This window comes from Garra rufa, chromosome 9 (genome assembly GCF_049309525.1).
Source record: "Garra rufa chromosome 9, GarRuf1.0, whole genome shotgun sequence".
Taxonomy (NCBI): Eukaryota; Metazoa; Chordata; class Actinopteri; order Cypriniformes; family Cyprinidae; genus Garra; species Garra rufa.
Genome location: NC_133369.1, coordinates 34,437,417 through 34,457,636, shown reverse-complemented (window position 1 = coordinate 34,457,636; position 20,220 = coordinate 34,437,417). Strand labels below are relative to the sequence as shown.

Here is a 20,220-nt window from a genome sequence, read left to right as displayed (position 1 = left end):
TTCTTGCTATGATTCCTCGTGCGCTGGGTACTCCCCAGGCAGAGATGTAATTCCACTCGCGTCCTGGCTGTTTCCAGGCGGAGCTATTTCCCGTGCTCTGGCCAGAGTTTCCAGGCACTAATTGCATCCCTCTTGATCCGGGTGCGCCCCGACAAAGGATTGCCCTCTCCTTGTGTGCCCGAGGGCCAAGGAGGACCCCTCTCTGGCTGGTGACCAGACTAGGGTGTATGACCTAACCTCGTGGGCTCAAGAGCCGAGGTTTACTCAATCCCTCTTCGCTGGGTACGTCCCAGGCAGAGATGTAATCCCGCTTGCGTCCTGGCAGTTTTCCAGGCGAAGCAACCTAGCGTTCTGGCATACTCCCCAGACGCTACCTGTCCCTCTACGTCTGGCTGGTCCCCAGACGGAGGTAGACACTTTCCTCGTGAGCCCGAGGGCCGAGGCGGATCATATCCCTCTTCGCTGGGTACTCCCAGGCAGAGATGTAATCCCGCTCGCGTCCTGGCAGTTTTCCAGGCGGAGCTAATTTAGTCCCTCTCGTGCTGGCTGTTCCCCAGACAGAGTTTGGACTACTTTCCTCGAGTGCCTGAGGGCCGAGGTACTTGTTATGTTCCCTCTTGCGCTGGGTGCTCCCCAGGCAGAGATGTCATCCCACTCACGTCCTGGCAGTTTTCCAGGCGGAGTTCTTCTGGTCCCTCTTTTGCTGGTGTCCCCAGACAGAGCGACCACTTTCCTCGCGAGCCCGAGGGCCGAGGTATATGCCACTTCCCTCTCGCTCCGGCACTATTCCCGGACGGAGGTGTAATACTTCTCCTGTCCTGGCAGTTTCCCAGGCGGAGAACCGTCAGTGCTCCTGCAGGTAAGTATCAACGAGCACTGCCCTCTGATTCCGGGCTGGTCCCCCGGACAGAGGTGTACTACCTCTCTTGCCCTGGTAACCCCAGGCAGAGAGCTTTTCCTGGCTTGATCCACCAGAAGCAGCGCTTCCCCTTTTTTCTTCCCAGACAAACACCACTGGGTAGGAATTTGGAATTCTGGAGACGTGGGCATATCGTTCCCCAGAGCGTTGATGACGCAGTGTAGAGTTCCCGAAAGGGAACGTCTCAGGTTACGTATGTAACCCTGGTTCCCTGAGGGAACGAGACACTGCGTCATGGGCCATAATTCCCGCATTCCTACCGCGCATCGCTTCATTCCTGGAAGCTGAAGCCGGTTTGAAACGCACGTGCTTATATACTTCCTGGTCGTATGACGTCATCACGTTGGTGACGTCACTCCCGTCATCCTATTGGTTGCAGACTGATTCAGAGCCGGGTTCGCCAATGGCATTCCCCAGAGCGTTGATGACGCAGTGTCTCGTTCCCTCAGGGAACCAGGGTTACATACGTAACCTGAGACGTTCTATGAAGACATTTTGCAAGTTTCCTACCATAAATATACCAAATTGATTAGTAATATGCATTGCTAAAAACTTCAGTTGGACAACTTTAAAGACGATTTTTTTTTAATATTCAGATTTTTTTTGCACGCTCAGATCTCAGCCAAATATTGTCCTATCTTAAACCATACATCAATGGAAAGCTTTCAGAAGCTGTATAAACCTCATTTTTAAAGAAACTGACCCTTATGACTGGTTTTGTGGTCCAGTGTCACATATAATATAATATAATATAATATAATATAATATAATATAATATAATATAATATAGTCGTGACTTATTGCCTTTATCAATTTAAAATATTCATTTATTATTAAAAGGTTTATTTATTAACACTCTATGTCTGATAATCATAGGTTTCTAGGGTCTGGTTTGTTTATTTATTGAAATTGTGGCCACAAGAAAAATACATAATTCTCTCAACAAAGGCTCTCATGGCCACGACTTCACATTGTATATCCATGACATAAGGATGTCATTATCCAAAAGTAAACTTTTGGCCACAAAATATTACCACGTTCATATGTTGTATGAACGTTGTGACCTTTGCAATACTAAGTGAACTGGTCACCATATATTTGACTAGCATATCACTGACATAAAACCTGGTATGATGCATCTTGACCTGTATTCGAACTGAACATTACCATAAATTAGACTTGAAAGCTCAGGCAAGTGTTTCAGCAAGCTATAATTCAGAATATTATCTGTTAGCAGTGTTATTTTATTATAACTGAGATATTATAGTTTTTCTATTAATATTTAAAAAAAATGATTATATTTTTATATGTTCTGTTTTTGTTTTAACATCAGTTAAAGCTCAGTAATGCTACTACTTTGGTTACTACTTTGGTGCCTTTTTTGTGATTCCTAACATGTAAAAGAGCTCTTACACATTAGGAAATAATTCTACTTTTCAGTTGCAATGAGAAAAGCAAAAGTCGGATTTGGAACAACACAAAAAAAGAGTAAATGATGACAACAAAGGGACAACAGAATATGGTCTAAATGTTGATGTATAAGCAATCTGATTCAGTTTCTAGGCATCTAGGAAAATAGGAAAGCAAACTGTCACTATTTTGAGACATACCTTGGCTGTAATCTGGAATTCCTCATGTTCTTTCAGCAGTTCCTGTGTGTGGTGTATAGTGGAGCCTGTGGAGGTGTGTGTGGATAGGTAAAACTCTCCTGTATCATGGATCCACTCCAAAGCCTGCAGAAAAAATCAAAATGAGAAGTAAAATAAGATGTTTAGAGGATAAAATGTGAATATGTGCATTTTTAACCTTGTGGGAGCAAGGTTTTAAAAAATGGCCTTAAAAGAATAGCAGTAGGGTTAGGTTTAATTTAGTTTAAATTTATAATCAGCTTTTATTTACAATAGATGTAAAAAGGAAGTTTGGACAAAGATTTATAAAAAGCCAGTGTGTGGGTATGCATGTGTGTATGTTATAATCCCATGTGTCCACAAGAGGGAGTGAGATCCTTAAAAGTGCTCTCACACATTCGGAATCTCATCCATATTTTCATATCATATGAAATGTAACTGACTTTAGAACAGTTTGTATTGTGTGCAGGTTTGTCACTATTATTCACTGACAAAATGTTTCTCTGTGTCAAAAAGGATTTTGTGGGCCACCCTCATCACATTGCCTGGGGAACGTCAGGACACAAGACTCTGAGTACTGCAGCAGAGCAGTGTGTGGTCAAACTAGACTCCTTCCTCTATATTACTAAGAGTTTAAACCCAGAATGAAGAGAGAAACTCCATCCAGTACCACAGACTTCCTGAAACACTACACTGTAATTATACAAAAGACAATTTACGCAACTTCAGAAACTGTGCATTAGGAGAACCTTTTCAGTTATTTTTTTTAGTCAGATGCCTTTTCACCATAATAGGGCAAAAATATAAATGAAGTGCTAGGGAGAGCTACAAATACAGTATACTATTTTCCAAGTATGTAATACATGACAGCTGAACCTCTTTTGGGTTTATATAGCAGTCACACAAACCACTGAATGCTTGACCTGACATGGTTCTGTTATTTGAGACTCCATAAATACTTGTTGTGGTCTGTGGCGGCTTCCAGTCAATTGTGTATGACATAAAATAATTTGATCTCAAATAGACGGTAGGGTTTGAAGAACGAAATTCTGTCAGTGAAACTGAAGTTTGATGAAAGTGAAGAGATGATATATTCCTACGCTCTTTCTTGAAATTTTGCAACACTTATGAGATGACACTTTTATGGACTGTATGATGCATACTGCACACAAATTTGCCAATACACTGCATCAAAAATAAGCATTTATTCTATTTTCCATTTTCTGGGAATGGCATAACAGATCTTATTTTTGATGAGTTGCCCAAATTAATAAGCTTTTGGTTTTGCAAGGGTTGTAAGGAAATATTTTTATTTTCTCTTTAATTTGTTCTTTATTTTCTGTGATGGAATACTTACACAGAAATTCAAAAATCACATTAACACTATATTTTGGTTTTGTCCATACAAGGAAGAGGTTGTGGTGACATTATGATCATATCAAGTTACCGCTTTGCTTCAATCTCAGATGCACCTCCTCACATGAGTCGAAAAGCATGTTCTGCTAGACTGTCTGTACACAGCTATGCCTTTTTACTGATTCAGACCTGGATTAAACAGTACTGACCTGTTTAGCGCTACGTTCAAACACCACATACTGCTGACACTGGTCAAGCCTTCTCTTCCTCATGGTCCAGAAGTGCAGAACCCGGTTCTCCCGCTGCAGCAACTCATTCAGGATGTCTGCAGGATGCAGGGACAGAATCAGAAACACGGACACAATGTAATAACAATGTAATAATGCTAATCAAATAGCAAATAATGGTTAACTTTAGTACAAAAAACAGTCAAAAAAGTGTCTTTTAAAAGAGGATTTAGTCTTACTCTTGACTTGTTGTTCAGGGGCTTTGACATGTGCGAGCATTCCCGGCATATTCACACTGTTTCTGTGTAAGTACTTGAGGAAGACATCAGCGTTGCGTCTTGCTAGTGTGCATGCCTTTAGACAGAGTCAGTTATGAGTAAATTTGCACCAAATGTTTACTGTCATAAGAATGATACTTGAGAACCTGAGGATATGTGTATGCGCTCAGTACCTTGAGGAAGGCCTCTTTCTGCTCCAGGTGTTTACTGATCATGGGTGTCACATGATCAGACTCTGAGTTTGGTCCCAGTTTATCAGTCCCTCCACACCAGTCTTCCTCTCGTTTGTATTCCTGCTCTAAACTTTCCAGCACACTACACACCTGCAGAACAAACACATGTTGATATACATAAAGATAAGCAAAACTAAACCTTGATATCTAAATGCTTGTTGGAAGTCTATTTCCACCACATAAGAAAAAAAGTCAAAATTATGAGGAAAGGAAAGGATGTGACGTGTGGCCAAGTATGGTGACCCATACTTGGAATTTGTGCTCTGCATTTAACCCATCCAAGTGCACACACACATGAGATATTAAGTCATAATTATTACATAAAAAATAAAAATTCTGAAATACTGAGTCATAATAATGAAGCAAGTCAAAATTGAAATAAAAAGTAGAAGTCATAATTGTGAAATAAAAAGTTTACATTTTGAGACATAATAATAAATAAAATATAAGATCAATTTTTGTCATAATTATGACTTTTTTCATAACTTTAAATTCTCATAATTACTTGTGTCATGAGTTTCAAAAATTGTCCTCAAAGTACAGAGAACAATAAGGAAAATGAGAACATTAAACATAAACATAAAAAACATCAGAAAGGATACAAAAAACTGTTTATAACATTAGGAAAATACCAAGTAACTGAGGAAAAATAAATATAATCAAAGATTTCAACATGTCTGTCAACTGTAGTGCTAAAAAACCCGTCAGAATCACAGTTAAGACAAGCTTACTGACCTGCTCTGATGTCTTGTAGAAAGCCACTGAGGCATTGACCAGTTTGAGGCGGTCTTCCATCTTCAGCATGAGCTGCTGCCAGTGAGATGCCACCTTCTCTGCGCAGTCACGGATCATGTCCATGTCGTAGTGATTAGCCTGTAGAAGAGCCTCTGCTTTCTGCTGCACCTGCAGTGCACTCTGATGGGTTTTCTGAATAGAATGAAAAGATAAGGAAAATGAAAGAGAAAGTGAAAACGAGAAGAGAAATTGAAAATGAAAATGGCCAGAAATTGGGGGCATTCTTTAAAAATGATCATGCCATGGAAAACCGGATTTCCTTGTGCTTTTTGCCTGAAACCTCAATGTGAAAATTAAACTGAGTTACTCATTTGACAAGAAAAAAACTGCAGACATCACATTTTAAGATTTACATATAGGTGTCTCTAAGAGACAACTAAAAAGAAAGACAAAACAACTAATACTGAATGGTATTAGTGACAGTTTTGTTGGAGCAAAACATTTGGTCACATTGGTCACTTTCTTGACCAATTCTCACTATTAAATAACTTTTAACTACGACTTTTGGGGTAGGAATAAGGGATGAAAATATGATCATGCAGAATAAGCCATTAATATCTGCTTTATAAATACTAATAAGCAGTCAATATGCTAGTAATATCCATTCTAACAAGTAAAAAGTTAATAGTGAGAATTGGTCCCTAAACTGAAGTATTACCAAAATGTAGAATATCATAAGAAACAAAAGAAGAAACAGAACAATACAAAACAAAAATGGTATGTCGATTAAACATCCACATTTAGATGCTAATAAATGTGTGTTGTTTGTAGAAGATGCTTTACCTCAATGGCGTGCTGAAATTGCTCATGTTCCCGCTGCAACTGTTCTGCCTCCTGTAGAGAGCTGGCTGTGATGAGACCTGCATTAAGCATTGACTCCCCATTACGGATCCAACCAAGCACCTGAAACACACATACACAGAGCATTTAAAAGGGGTAAGTCAAAGACAAAAAAAATTCTATCCTCTATGTAAGCATATTCTTAGTTTCAGAAAGAAATGTTCTACTCCACAATAGAGGTTTAGCTGTATACTGGTATTGATGATAATTGTCATTTAAATAATGAAATATCATAATTGCGCTAATAAGGGGTGTTGCAATATACCGTATTAGCAAATAATCTGATATTTAACAAAAAAGGAAAACCACCAGTATGTGGTTGATATCCCAATGTAGGTGGCGGTATTGCACCTTAATGCTGTTTGATCTGTCACAAAACAGAAAAGACACAAAGCACAACTACTACTGCTGCGCAAAAATATTTTTTGGGATACGAGACACTCTACCCACCCATTAAAAAACTAGCTAGCTTGGTCATGAAAATCATGTAGTGAAAATTCTGATATCATGACATGGACTCCACAGTCCAAGTTGTCAAATCCATTAGCAAATTAACACCTGATACAGACTGTAGAATGTTACAGAGTAAAGTAAGTTAAACAGAGTGTACTACACTTGGTGGCTGAAAGAAACCTTTAAAGCTGCAGTCTGTAAGTTTAGCCTCTTTGTCAGCATCTCTGTGTTGAAACTTGCAATTGACATTATTTGCAGAATTATCTTTATTACATGGGTTGTGCCCCGGCAGGGCTCCAGCGCGGACAAATCTAATGTTTTGATGCGTATGTGTGGCTGTCAGTTATTACACTGGTGTGGATGTACAGTGGGGAAAGTAATTATTTGATCCCCTGCTGATTTTGTATGTTTGCCCACTTACAAAGAAATGATCAGTCTATAATTTTAATGATAGGTTTATTTTAACAGTGAGAGACAGAATAACAAAAAAATTAGATTTTAATGAGGGAAATAAGTATTTGACCTCTTCTCAAATCTAAGTACTTGGAGGCTAAACCCTTGTTGGCAATCACAGGCAAATCGAGGCTGATGTTTAGTAACTCAAACCCTTCAGCTCCCGCCACAGATTTCCATGGGATTAAGGTCTGGAGACTGGCTAGGCCACTCCAGGACCTTAATGTGCTTCTTCTTGAGCTACTCCTTTGTTGACTTGGCCATGTGTTTTGGGTCATTGTCATGCTGGAATACCCATCCACGACCCATTTTCAATGAGGGAAGGAGGTTCTCACCCAAGATATGACGGTACATGGCCCTGTTCATTGTCCCTTTGATGCGGTGCAGTTGTCCTGTCCCCTTAGCAGAAAAACACCCCTAAAGCATAATGTTTCCACCTCCATGTTTGACGGTGGGGATGCTGTTCTTGGGGTCATAGGCAGCACTTCTCCTTCTCTAAACACGGCGAGTTAAGTTGATGCCAAAGAGCTCGATTTTGGTCTCATCTGACCACAACACTTTCACCCAGTTCTAGATGTTCATTGGCAAACTTTAGATGGGCCTGTACATTTGCTTTCTTGAGCAGGGGGACCTTGTGGGCTCTGCAGGATTTCAGTTCTTCACGGCGTAGTGTGTTACCAATTTTGTTTTCTTGGTGACCATGGTCCCAGCTGTCTTGAGATCATTGACGAGATCCTCCCGTGTAGTTCTGGGCTGATTCCTCACCGTTCTCATGGTCACTGAAACTTTACAAGGTGAGATCTTGCATGAAGCCTCAGACAGTTATTTTGTGTTTCTTCCCTTTGCGAATAATTGCACCAACTGTTATCACCTTCTCACCAAGCTGCTTGGCGATGGTCTTGTCGCCCATTCCAGCCTTGTGTAGGTCTACCATCTTATCCCTGATATCCTTGGACAGCTCTTTGGTCTTGGCCATGGTGGAGAGTTTGAAATATGACTGACTAATTGCTTCTGCTTCAGGTGTCTTTTATACAGGTAACAAACTGAAAATAGGAGCACTCCCTTTAAGAGGGAGCTCTCAATCTCAGTTTGTTACCTGTATACACCTGGGAGCCAGAAATCTTGCTGATTGATAGGGGATCAGATACTTATTTCACTCATTAAAGTGTAAATCAATTTATAACTTATTTGAAATGCGTTTTTCTGAATATTTTTGTTGTTATTCTGTCTCTCACTGTTCAAATAAACCTACCATTAAAATTATAGACTGATAATTTCTTTGTCAGTGGGCAAACATACAAAATCAGCAGGGGACCAAATAATTATTTTCCCCATTTTCTACTTCATGAAACATATGACCCAAATAAGAATTTTCACCAGATATTGTCATCTGAACAGATAAGTAACATGTCTGCCACTTTTGTTCTGACCAAATGAGGAAAAACGCATTACAATAAATCACACTACCAATGGTGATTAAATCTAACAATTGCTTAGCTCATATCACATCAAATCGTGCAAATTATTATTACTGGTATACTTTGTTCTCAAATTGTTAATGTTAACAACAGCACTGCATGACTATGTTTATTTAGTGTGTATTAGTGCGTAGATTTCAATTTCTGTGCAGTCTAATCTCTAATTGTCATACCATTCGATATAAAGAAATTGTTCTTTTAACCCAAAAATAAAATTTATGTTCCTTAGAAGTGGTTCTCTTTAAAATAAAAATGTGTAATCCCACATAGGGTATCTGTAATCAAATGCACATTTAAAACTGGAATATAATTTTAGTCACATGTGTTTCATAAACACATAAACCTTTCTGGATTACAATCCGCTATCAAAAATTCTAAATTAAATTCCAGCTGCTGTGAGAAAAGGCTGTTATTGTCAGGGGTGCGTGCAGGAGTAGACGAGACGATAGACAATATTTCCAAAGTACAATATATTTAATATAAATCTCCGACTGGAACAAGGCAGGAACATTCACACACATCTATTTTGCAAAAGGACCGACAGGGAACTGAAATCAAAGACAGACTTTTAAAGACAGACTAATCAATAAACACAGGTGACACAGATGACTAATAATTACAAGGACAGGTGCAGGGAATCACAATGACGAAGGGCTAAACCAAATGACAGATCAACGGGGGGAAGACAAATGGGCAAAACCAATGACAAGACAGACAGAACTGTGACAGTTATGTTTACAGACGTCATGTAATGACTTTCTACCAGTACCACTCAAATTACAAAACATTAGTATACGCTTACCGTTGTGAATTGGGCTAAAATAAGGAGATCAACACTTGCTGGTGTACAGTGGCTTGGTTTAGGTCATTAATATAAATTTTAATTGCAGAATAGTTCTGCAAAATAGTGAGCAATTACATATAGAAATCTTAAAGGTACAAGAACAGCTTGTTTAATTTTAAAGGTCAGTAAGGTTTATTATAAAACTAAAATCTTGGTTTTGTACAATAAACCGTGACTAACATAAATTGGATGAAAAGGAAAAATGGTATAAGGTTATGACACTGCCTTTCACGCTAAATTGAGAAGCACTGTTTCATTAAAGTTGAAACATGTAAATTTGTAGTGTGGTCTAAACTGTTGGATTGCATCAGTGGGGAAAGTGAACATATATTTTGTACTGACAGATGTCTTCTTTGACTCCACCTTTAGATATAAATTCCACACCGTCTCCTGACACACTGACTCACACTTTACAACCCTGCTTTAGGGCTGATACTGCCAGTGACAGATAACACAACCATGCTCCTTGCATAAACGTAAATAAATACACTGAAAACTGCCACAAAGGCACACACACAGACACACATTTTCACTGTAAAGCCAAATACATGATTGCATGTCTACTAACCACCACACACCCACTCAAATACTCTGTGGCCGTGTCAGGCCTTAAACCACACAGGCGTCCCAGCTCCTCGACATCTCTAATCATTTCTTTCCTGTAGCGCGGTCCAGACAAAAATAAATATATAAATAATAAAATAAATAAATGAAAGGATAAAATGGGATTACCAGCTGCTCCTCCTGGCCTAGTTTTTCCTCCTCATTTTAAGCGTGTCCAGTGCTATAAAACTGCTCTGTTTCCCATGAGCCTCTGTATGTAGTCAAAGCCACTATTCAAAACCATTACCCTGCATTTTACTCAATATTAAAATGGCTACATTAACAAATTGTTAACAAACATTATATAATGTTAAATATCACATTTAAAAATCAAGCTTCTAGCTATTTGAATATTAACAAATTATATTTTGACCATAATGTAATGATATACAGTTGCAATCAAAATTATTCAACCCCCCTGACCTGCAAGACATTTTGCTGCAGAGAACAACATTTGTGAAAACAATTCAACAAAGGCATCAGTAAACTATTAAAGAAAGTTTATTAATACACTTTTGAGTAATTCTGAGAACGTAAGTTGATGAATAATGAAAAAAAATTGAATTGGCTCTAAACATTTATGTTCAAAATGATTCAACCCCTGAAAGTAAATTTGGTGTAGAATCTTTTATTCTTTAAAACCACCAATAAACACTGCTTGGAAGTGCTTAGATGCTTCTGTCACCTTTCTGCTGCAATCTTGGGCCATTCCTCCCCTGAAAAAGCTTTCAGATCACTGATAATCTTTGGTTTTTACTTTGCCACTGCTTGCTTCAAATTCAACCATGTATTTTCAATGAGAATTAAATCTGGAAACTGAACAGGCCACTTAAAAACATTCTATGACTGATTCCTAAACCAAGCGTAAGTAGATTTGAACGTATACTTTGGGATGATTGTCCTGCAGGAAAGTCCATTGATTATTAGCTTCAGACTTTGCACAAAAGGCATCACAATGTTTGCCAAAATGGTCTGATACTTTAATAAATCAATGATATCCTTTGTATGGTCATGTTTTCCACTTCCTGCTACAGTAAAACAACCCCATAACAGGACTGGTCCACCTCCATGTTTGACGATGGAGTGTTCTTCTGCTTATAAGCTTTGTCTTTTTTGCACCAGACATACTGCTGATCCATACATCCAAAAAGTTCTAGTTTGGACACATCACTGCATAAAACATTCTTCCAGCACTCCACAGGTCTATCCAAATGAATTTTGGCATGTTCTAGTCAGCTTTTTTGTTCTTCTTGGTCAAGAGTGGTATTCAGCAAGATTCCTCAACATGAAGACTACACTTGTCTAGTATTCCTCTTGTACACAGCATTGAAATATTTTTCGTCCTTTCGTTGGGTCATCTTGCAAGTCTTTGGCTGTACATTGCAAGTTTTTCTCAGTTGATCTGATCAAACATTCCTCAAAGGTTTTCTGGTTTAACACACTTTAATCTAACAAATACAGCTGCCAGCTGTGTCTCCAGGGACTAGTAATGTCTTAGAAATCTTCATGTAGTTTTAGACTTTCTAATAAAGCAAACTATTTCTTCTCTATTGATTTTGTGTGAGCTTTGTTGACTTTACCATATTTGCTACTCACCTTCAGCACATGCATGGGCTAAGAGTATACTATGTGTTACACCCTAAGCTAATTTCATTTTTAATAAGTTTGTAAAGGCTTAAGACAATTTTTTAAGACAATTTTGTTCCTTACCATAAAAATAACTGTCTTAAAACGGCAATGTTGAATAGGGGTTGAATAATTCTGACATAGCTGTGTTATTAAAAAATCCTATAACTCAAAAACATTACTGTCACAGGGAGGGTCAGAGACGTGCGGATCCATTTGCAGCATTTATTGAGAATAGTCAACAGGCAGGAATAATCACCAGGAAAACAGGAACAACGTAGGAAATCCAGGAAACAGTTCGATACACAGGCAATGGTCGCAATGGCAGGTAGCAGGAATCGTCAACGGGGTACACAGTCCAGAGTCATACACAGAGAAACCAACACAAGGGAAAATGCTCGGAATTACGACCATAGGGAACGGTAAGACTTCGCAAGCTGGCTGTGTGTGTGAGTGGCTTAAATGCAGACAGTGTGATGAGGTGCAGCTGTGAGCAGTAATCAGTAAAGTGAGAGCAGGTGAATGCAGTGATTAGAGCAGTGGCTTGTGGGGAATGAAGTCCATGAAGTGTGGTGCAAGAGTACATGAAGACAGGATAGACCAGATACATGACAGAGCCCCTCCCCAAGGAGCGGCTTCCAGACGCTCTAACCACATAATACAACCTGGAGGGTGGTGGAGCGGAGGCGGAACAGGGGGAGGGATGGAGGGCCAGGTCCATGTAGGGGTACTGGAACCACGAACTGAGGCGGAGCCGACGGAGGGAGAAGCCATGGCGGAGGAAGGGTTGGCTCCTGCATGGGGCCGACCGACGGAGGTGGAGCCGGTGGAGCCCGAGGCGGAACCGGAGAGTTGATGGTCCTAGGTGACACCGAGGATCTGGAGGGCCAAGGCGGAACCCAAGGCTCTGGCGACCCCGGCGGAGATGGAGGTCCGGAGGGACGCAGCGGAGCCGGAGTGACAGAGGATCGAGGCTGTGCCCACGGGAGGGAGGAGGTCCACAGAGCCGGCAGGACGGAGTGACGAGGCGCAGCCGGAGGAGTAGAGTCCAGAGGCGAAGGTGGGGCGACGACTGACCGGGGCGGAGCCGGAGAGACGATGGAGCCCGGAGGAGCTGGTGGGCCGACGGCCGACAACGGAGACGAGGGAGCACAGAGCCGGGGTGGAGCCGCAGGGTCGGAGGGCCGAGGTGGAGTCCAGGACTCTGAGACTGGAGGTGATGGTGAGGGATCCTTCAGTCTGGACACCGATGGAGACTGGCAGTCCCACGGCAAGTCCTCTGCACTGAAGGTGGGATGTGGGTGAGCAGAGGGACTGTCAGGAGACAGAGGTGGCGGGACTGGAGCAGCAGGGAGGGTGGGTGGGAACAGTCCATGCATGAGCTCCGTGACCAGAACCGGGCAGACAGGAATCTCAGGACGACTGGATGGAACCAGCGGAGGCTCTGGAAGGCTGGGCGGAACCAGCGGAGGCTCTGGAAGGCTGGGCGGAACCAGCGGAGGCTCTGGAAGGCTGGGCGGAACCAGCGGAGGCTCTGGAAGGCTGGGCGGAACCAGCGGAGGCTCTGGAAGGCTGGGCTGAACCAGCGGAGGCTCTGGAAGGCTGGGCGGGACCAGCGGAGACTCTGGAAGGCCGGGCGGGACCAGCGGAGACTCTGGAAGGTCGGGCGGGACCAGCGGAGACTCTGGAAGGCCGGGCGGGACCAGCGGAGACTCTGGAAGGCCGGGCGGGACCAGCGGAGACTCTGGAAGGCCGGGCGGGACCAGCGGACACTCTGGAAGGCTGGTTGGGAGACCAGCTGCTCGAGCCGACAGCAGCGGTGGGTCCTCCACGCTAGACATTAACCTTTGCCAAGCCGTGGTAAAATGTGGGTGCTGTGGTTCTGGGCTAGCGGCCATCTTGTGTGGTGGCTCTGAGCTGGAGTTTACTGTGGGGACATTGTTGTCGTCTTCTTCTTGCATTCCCACAGTAAAAAGAGAGCCACTCATTTGCAGAGCAAAGTCAATGTACGTTTGTAAAGTCCAGCCAGGTTCGAACATGGGCATGAGTGAAGCTAATGGCTCTAAGAGTCCTCCCCGAAAGAAAATCATCAGGCACTGCTCATCCATCGTAGACCGATTAGCCAATTCAATGAAGGCCATAGCATAATCCTCAATTGTCCGCTCACCCTGCTTGAGAAGCATGATCTGTACCGTGGAGTTCGTGCTGGAACCGGATGACATCATACTCGCTGCTGGATCCTTGTAAGGGCGAAGTCTTCTGTCACAGGGAGGGTCAGAGACGTGCGGATCCATTTGCAGCATTTATTGAGAATAGTCAACAGGCAGGAATAATCACCAGGAAAACAGGAACAACGTAGGAAATCCAGGAAACAGTTCGATACACAGGCAATGGTCGCAATGGCAGGTAGCAGGAATCGTCAACGGGGTACACAGTCCAGAGTCATACACAGAGAAACCAACACAAGGGAAAACGCTCGGAATTACGACCATAGGGAACGGTAAGACTTCGCAAGCTGGCTGTGTGTGTGAGTGGCTTAAATGCAGACAGTGTGATGAGGTGCAGCTGTGAGCAGTAATCAGTAAAGTGAGAGCAGGTGAATGCAGTGATTAGAGCAGTGGCTTGTGGGGAATGAAGTCCATGAAGTGTGGTGCAAGAGTACATGAAGACAGGATAGACCAGATACATGACAATTACATTATATATTGACATTATCACTTTTTAATATGCCAGAAAACTGTTGTAGATGCAATTTAGTCCTGGATCTTCAGAAAGAGCAAAAATATTTGTAAAGTACTGCAGTCTCTGGGGGGGTTGAATAATTTTGATTGCAACTGTAATTATTGTTAATGTAAGTTGCAATTAAGTGTTACTAAATTAAATTAAATAAAAAATTTAGATGATGTTAGATGATGTGTTTTTTTTTTTTCATTTTTGACATTTATACAATTTATTTACCCTGGTTGTGGGGTAAAATTACCTTGTTGTAACAAAACAAACCACTTTTATGATTCCTCTCCCCACAAAATGCAGGTTGTTTCATTAATGTTCAATAAAAATATTATTTTCTGATATCATACACTATGGGACTGCTGAAAAGATGCACATTTTTCTTAAGATGTGTCTTTAGCCCCATAGAACCCTACATGTATCATTGTTTGCGAAAGAAATGATACTGATGGCACTGCCTAAAATATTACTATCACAGTTACATCACATAATGCAACATTGTGTGACAATGTAATAAACCCAAGATATGCAACAAGGCGTCAGAGGTATTAGTGTACAAGGTAATGTCTGATTTCCAACCTCAGTTCACCCTACATTCACTACGCATGAGTCACTGCTCAGGTACAGACAGAGGAAATTCCCACCTCTAAAATAAAAACTCTATTGCAGAATTAATCATGACGCTTATTAAATATGGAGGTGTGTTAGGAAGAACATATCACACAGTGGTTGTTTTGTTCTTCGCTGACAAAGCTGTATCATGATCTGAAATTTAACTCCATGCCTATATGAGCATATATGCATATGCCTGAATGAGTTCTTAAGTGGCTGAATGGGTAGACAGAGAGACAGACAGACAGACAGACAGACAGACAGACAGACAGACGTTACCTGTTTGACCTCAGCCTGCAAGTGGCGGAGCTGCACGCACTGCTCCAGGTGTCTCCTGTGCTGGTCTGCAGCTGTGTCCAGCTCCTGCTGTTTCTCATGCAGGAAATCCAACAGGTCCTGCACCCGTGTTGCCATGTCAACATCACGGTCGCACAACAACTCCACACCTTGACACAGAAAAAGAGACACAGCAAAACTGAAATGTAGATGTGTAACACAAGGGTGTAAATAATCTCCTGTGACACAAATAAATTAAGCTTTTGTAATAATGGATTTAGTCTTTGTTCTTTACTGACAGCTTCAAAAGCCTGGCAAAAACATACTTTGGTCATATTTTATATAACATTTAATAGGGCCTGAGCACCGGTGGTGCAAGGACCCTATTGGAATTGCTCCAAAATATTATTATTCTTCTGATTCTTCTCCAAAATTGCATTTTTGAGGGGCTAAACATGCCTGAAAACTCATGAAAAATTAATCAGGGCTGCTCGATTTTGGCAAAAATCATAATCACGATTATTTTGGTCAATATTGTAATCACGATTATTTAAACGATTATGACATGCTCCAAAACTTTACACAGTGATTAATTTAAAGATAGCAATACAGCTAGAAAAAGATACAAAACAGTGCTTTAAAAATACTGAATAATTTTATGCTAGTCTAAAGTAGTCTAACAATACTACAGAAATTGAATTTGAATGTAAAATAAAACAATGTCTTCACTCTAATAGTTATACACGCTTTGTTTCTTATTAAAACTAAAAACGTCCATTCAAGAGCAGTGAGTGATGTTTCTTGTATAAAACGTATTTTTACGTTTTATTCATATTAGGCACAGAGACGACAGAAGGAAAATTATGTGTTGCCGCTTTAACCACACGGACCCATTATACTGTTACGCACGGATTTTCATTCTCAACTGTTTATGTTCATTTAAGACATAACTGACAAGAGTTTACATGAATAATCACCAAGCCCCTCATTTTGAAATATTTTTGCGTGTATTTGACCGTTTAAGAGCGCACCTTGAGCTAAAAATAACTTTCATGTCCGTGTTCCGCTCCGTCTCTGAGCGCATTAACAAAGGACAGCGCAAGTTTTCTTACGTGCTATTAAAAACACAACATCAAAGAAACATTAATAAATCAATCACGTCCCATTTTATGAAAGCCACCTTACATGATTTAGCTGATTTGCATGTGAAATTTGGCTTTTATGGAGGAGCGAAAGCGCACCACTGGTAAAAGGGCAGAATGGGGCGCAATAATCGTTTCTAAGAAGCAATACAGGAAACCTATATGGCCTGTATATGCACATATATGCACCTCAATTTTGCCTACAGTAGTCAACATTCGAAGTGGATCAAAACCTTTCATTAAATTTTGTCCTAAAACCAAAAAGAATACCCGTTCTTATCTTAGGACAACTTTGATGAACTTTTTTGATCCACTTCGAATGTTGACTACTGTATATGTGGCATACGCATATGCAGCATATATATTATCATATATGTGCATATATACTGCATATAGGTTTCATATATGCGCATATATCCTCATATAGGTTCTTTCCATGTGGGGATTACTGCATTTTCATGATCGTTTGAAGCAGAAATCGAAATCGAAACCGAATTTCGATTAATTGCACAGCCCTACATCTGATATGGGTTTCAGAAGTGGTTGTGGCAAAATGGCTTGATAGCACGACCTATAAAATTTCAACAACACGCCCCTCGAGCTGCGTTTCACAAACATTATATTGCCAAAAGTATTCACTCACCCCCTTCTAATGAACAGGTTTGACTACTTCAGTAATTTCCATGAGTACAAATCTTAATGTTTAAGCATAAAATGATATTCTAGGGAATTGTGTGCTTCTAATTTTATAACAACAGTTTGGACAGGACCCTCTTCAATTCTAACATGACAATGCCTTTGTATATAAGGCAAGGTTCGAAATGACTCATTCAGTCAGTGTGGAAGAACTTGACTGGTCTGCAGAAAGCCAAGTCCTAATCCCAGTTGAACACCTCTGGTGTGGCTTTAAATGCAGACCTTGAGCCAAAAACTCATCACCAAACACCAATGACTTGTACAAACACTATACAAGGACAAAAGTATTGTGACACTCCTTCTTTAAAACAGAAATAGGCACTTCTAAAACTGTGGCAACAAATATGGAAACATAATTAATGTATTTAAAAATTGTATTTCCATCTCTGTTGCGAAAGTTTGGGATTTGTCTAAAATGACTGTACCCATACGTGTGTTGGTGTTGGTGTTTGGTGGAGTTTTTGGCTCAAGGTCTGCATTTAAAGTCACACCAGAAGTGTTCAGCTGGGATTAGGACTTGGCTTTCTGCAGACCAGTCAAGTTCTTCCACTCTGACTGACTCACCTGGTCCTGTCCAAACTGTTGCTATAAAATTAGAAGCACACAATTCCCTAGAATATCATTTTATGCTTAAACATTATGATTTGTACTCATGGAAATTACTAAAGTAGTCAAACCTGTTCATTAAAAGGGGGTGAGCAAATACTTTTGGCAATATAGTGTACATGTACAAAATTCGGTACACACATGGGACACACCAATACCTACAAAAAAGTCTCCTGGTACGAAATCCGAATCCCTACAAGAAGTCAGTTATTTACTTAATTACTTTAAATTTAGTTTGACAAATTTTGTGGCGTTTTTGCCATTTTCAGGCATTGTATTTCAATGAACTCCTCCTAGGTATTTTTTCAGATCAACACCAAATTTCGGCAGTGTAATCCAAGTGTGCTGTACGAGTCCTGAAAAGTGAGGCCAAAACGTTTTGATCGACTGGCTCCAAATGACGTCATTTCTGGCAACAGGAAATGACTTGTTTTACACTTAATTTAAAAAAGCAATGTTCAATCTGTACCAAACTTCACATATGGGGTAGGAGCCTTGGCCTGAAGACATCTGAATGCCAACATTCAGTTATAGTCGTAGCGCCACCAGCTGGCAGAAGGAAGTTTGGAACATATAAAAAATATTGACATATTCCTTCTGTATTTACAATATTAAATTTACCATATTATTTTGATGGTCTTAATAGATTTTATTATCTTCATTTTTAAGTTGCTTTGGATAAAAGTGTCTGCTAAGTGTCTGACTAAATGTAAAGTAAACAAAATATATTAAATATATATTATATTAATGACAAGAGTTTTGGAGAATCGATGATTATATTATATTATGTTAGTTATTTAATTTTTTTGCACTGTGACATTATTTCACATTAGTTCATATTCAATTCTAATGACCAGAATGCAAAAACAAACCAGCAAACAAAAACATATTTTCATTAAGGTAATATGACAAAAATAATGATTGCAACACAATTGCAACACAATTACACACCATTGTAGCATTTGTTAAATTGGCTTTAATTCATGCTGTTTTAATTTAAAAAATAACAATTAAATACAGTACAGACCAAAAGTTTGGACACACCTTCTCATTCAAAGAGTTTTCTTTATTTTCATGACTATGAAAATTGTAGATTCGCACTGAAGGCATCAAAACTATGAATTAACACATGTGGAATTATATTTAATTCTATAAAATATTTAATTCTATATATACTATATATATATACTATATATACTTCTGCACAACACAACTGATGGTCCCAACCCCATTTATAAGGCAAGAAATCCCACTTATTAAACCTGACAGGGCACACCTGTGAAGTGAAAACCATTTCAGGTGACTACCTCTTAAAGCTCATCAAGAGAATGCCAAAAAGTGTGCAAAGCAGTAATCAAAGCAAAAGGTGGCTACTTTGAAGAACCTAGAATATGACATATTTTCAGTTGTTTCACACTTTTTTGTTATAATTCCACATGTGTTAATTCATAGTTTTGATGCCTTCAGTGTGAATCTACAATTTTCATAGTCATGAAAATAAAGAAAACTTTGGTTCAAAGGTGTGTCCAAGGTGTGTCCAAACTTTTGGTCTGTACTGTATATTCCCTGAGTTTTACTCTAAAGATAAAAACTTTAGATGATAAACATTTGACTTCAGAAAAAGTCATCGCGAAAAATAAAATCGCACCTGGATAGATAAGAAACAACATCACATGCAAAGGCAGGATATGTTGGTAATCTGTGAGAAGACTTTAGTACCATGACTTTACTCAGCTTGTGATTTTTTGCCAAGACAGCAATTGGACAAGACAAAGACCCGATTAAAGAACACAGGCATTAGAGAGGCCACAATAAACATGAAAGGAGTATGGTGGAGAATCATACATATTTGAATTATTTTAACTGAACTCTAACTAAATTATGGAAATTTCACAAAGAATCAGGTGAATTATTACCATTTACTAATTTACTATTTTACTACCAATTACTAATAATTTTTCTTCAATCCCAGCGTATAGAGATATAGATAGAGTTTATAATTAGGTTTCTGCTCTCATTTATTCACCCTAATGCTGTTTCAAACCTGTATGATTTTTATTCTTCACCAAACACAATTTTTTAATTAAATTCTAGTTACCAGTTTTGCTTACTATTGACTTCCACTGTATGGACAAAAATTACTGATACATTCTGAAACATTTCTCAAACTATTTTACATTTAATATTAAAAGTCATAAAGGTTTGGAAGTACAGTAAGTATGGCTGTAGCTCTTTGGCAGTGGTGACATTAATTCAACCAATAATGTGAGTTTGGGACAGGAATGGGGGCAGATGGGATTGCACAAACAACACACTTCAGGTTTAAAGGCATCGAATCGAAATGACATTTACAATAAGTTTACCTTCTTTAAGATTACATTTTTGTCAATATTCAAATGATACAATGTCACAAAGTTATTGCATT

General features: G+C 39.8%; 1 protein-coding gene across 1 annotated transcript in view; it reads right to left on the bottom strand.

Moving 5' to 3' along the window:
- triob (trio Rho guanine nucleotide exchange factor b) overlaps positions 1 to 20,220 on the bottom strand; it is a 132,041-nt gene that overhangs the window by 51,663 nt on the left and 60,158 nt on the right. The window contains exons 14-20 of the mRNA XM_073847700.1: positions 15,355 to 15,521; positions 6,220 to 6,339; positions 5,377 to 5,568; positions 4,582 to 4,731; positions 4,370 to 4,484; positions 4,113 to 4,228; positions 2,530 to 2,652 (exon numbers count right to left, since the gene is read on the bottom strand). Coding sequence (XP_073703801.1) covers positions 2,530 to 2,652; positions 4,113 to 4,228; positions 4,370 to 4,484; positions 4,582 to 4,731; positions 5,377 to 5,568; positions 6,220 to 6,339; positions 15,355 to 15,521 — 983 coding nt within the window. The remainder of the gene's footprint in view (positions 1 to 2,529; positions 2,653 to 4,112; positions 4,229 to 4,369; positions 4,485 to 4,581; positions 4,732 to 5,376; positions 5,569 to 6,219; positions 6,340 to 15,354; positions 15,522 to 20,220) is intronic.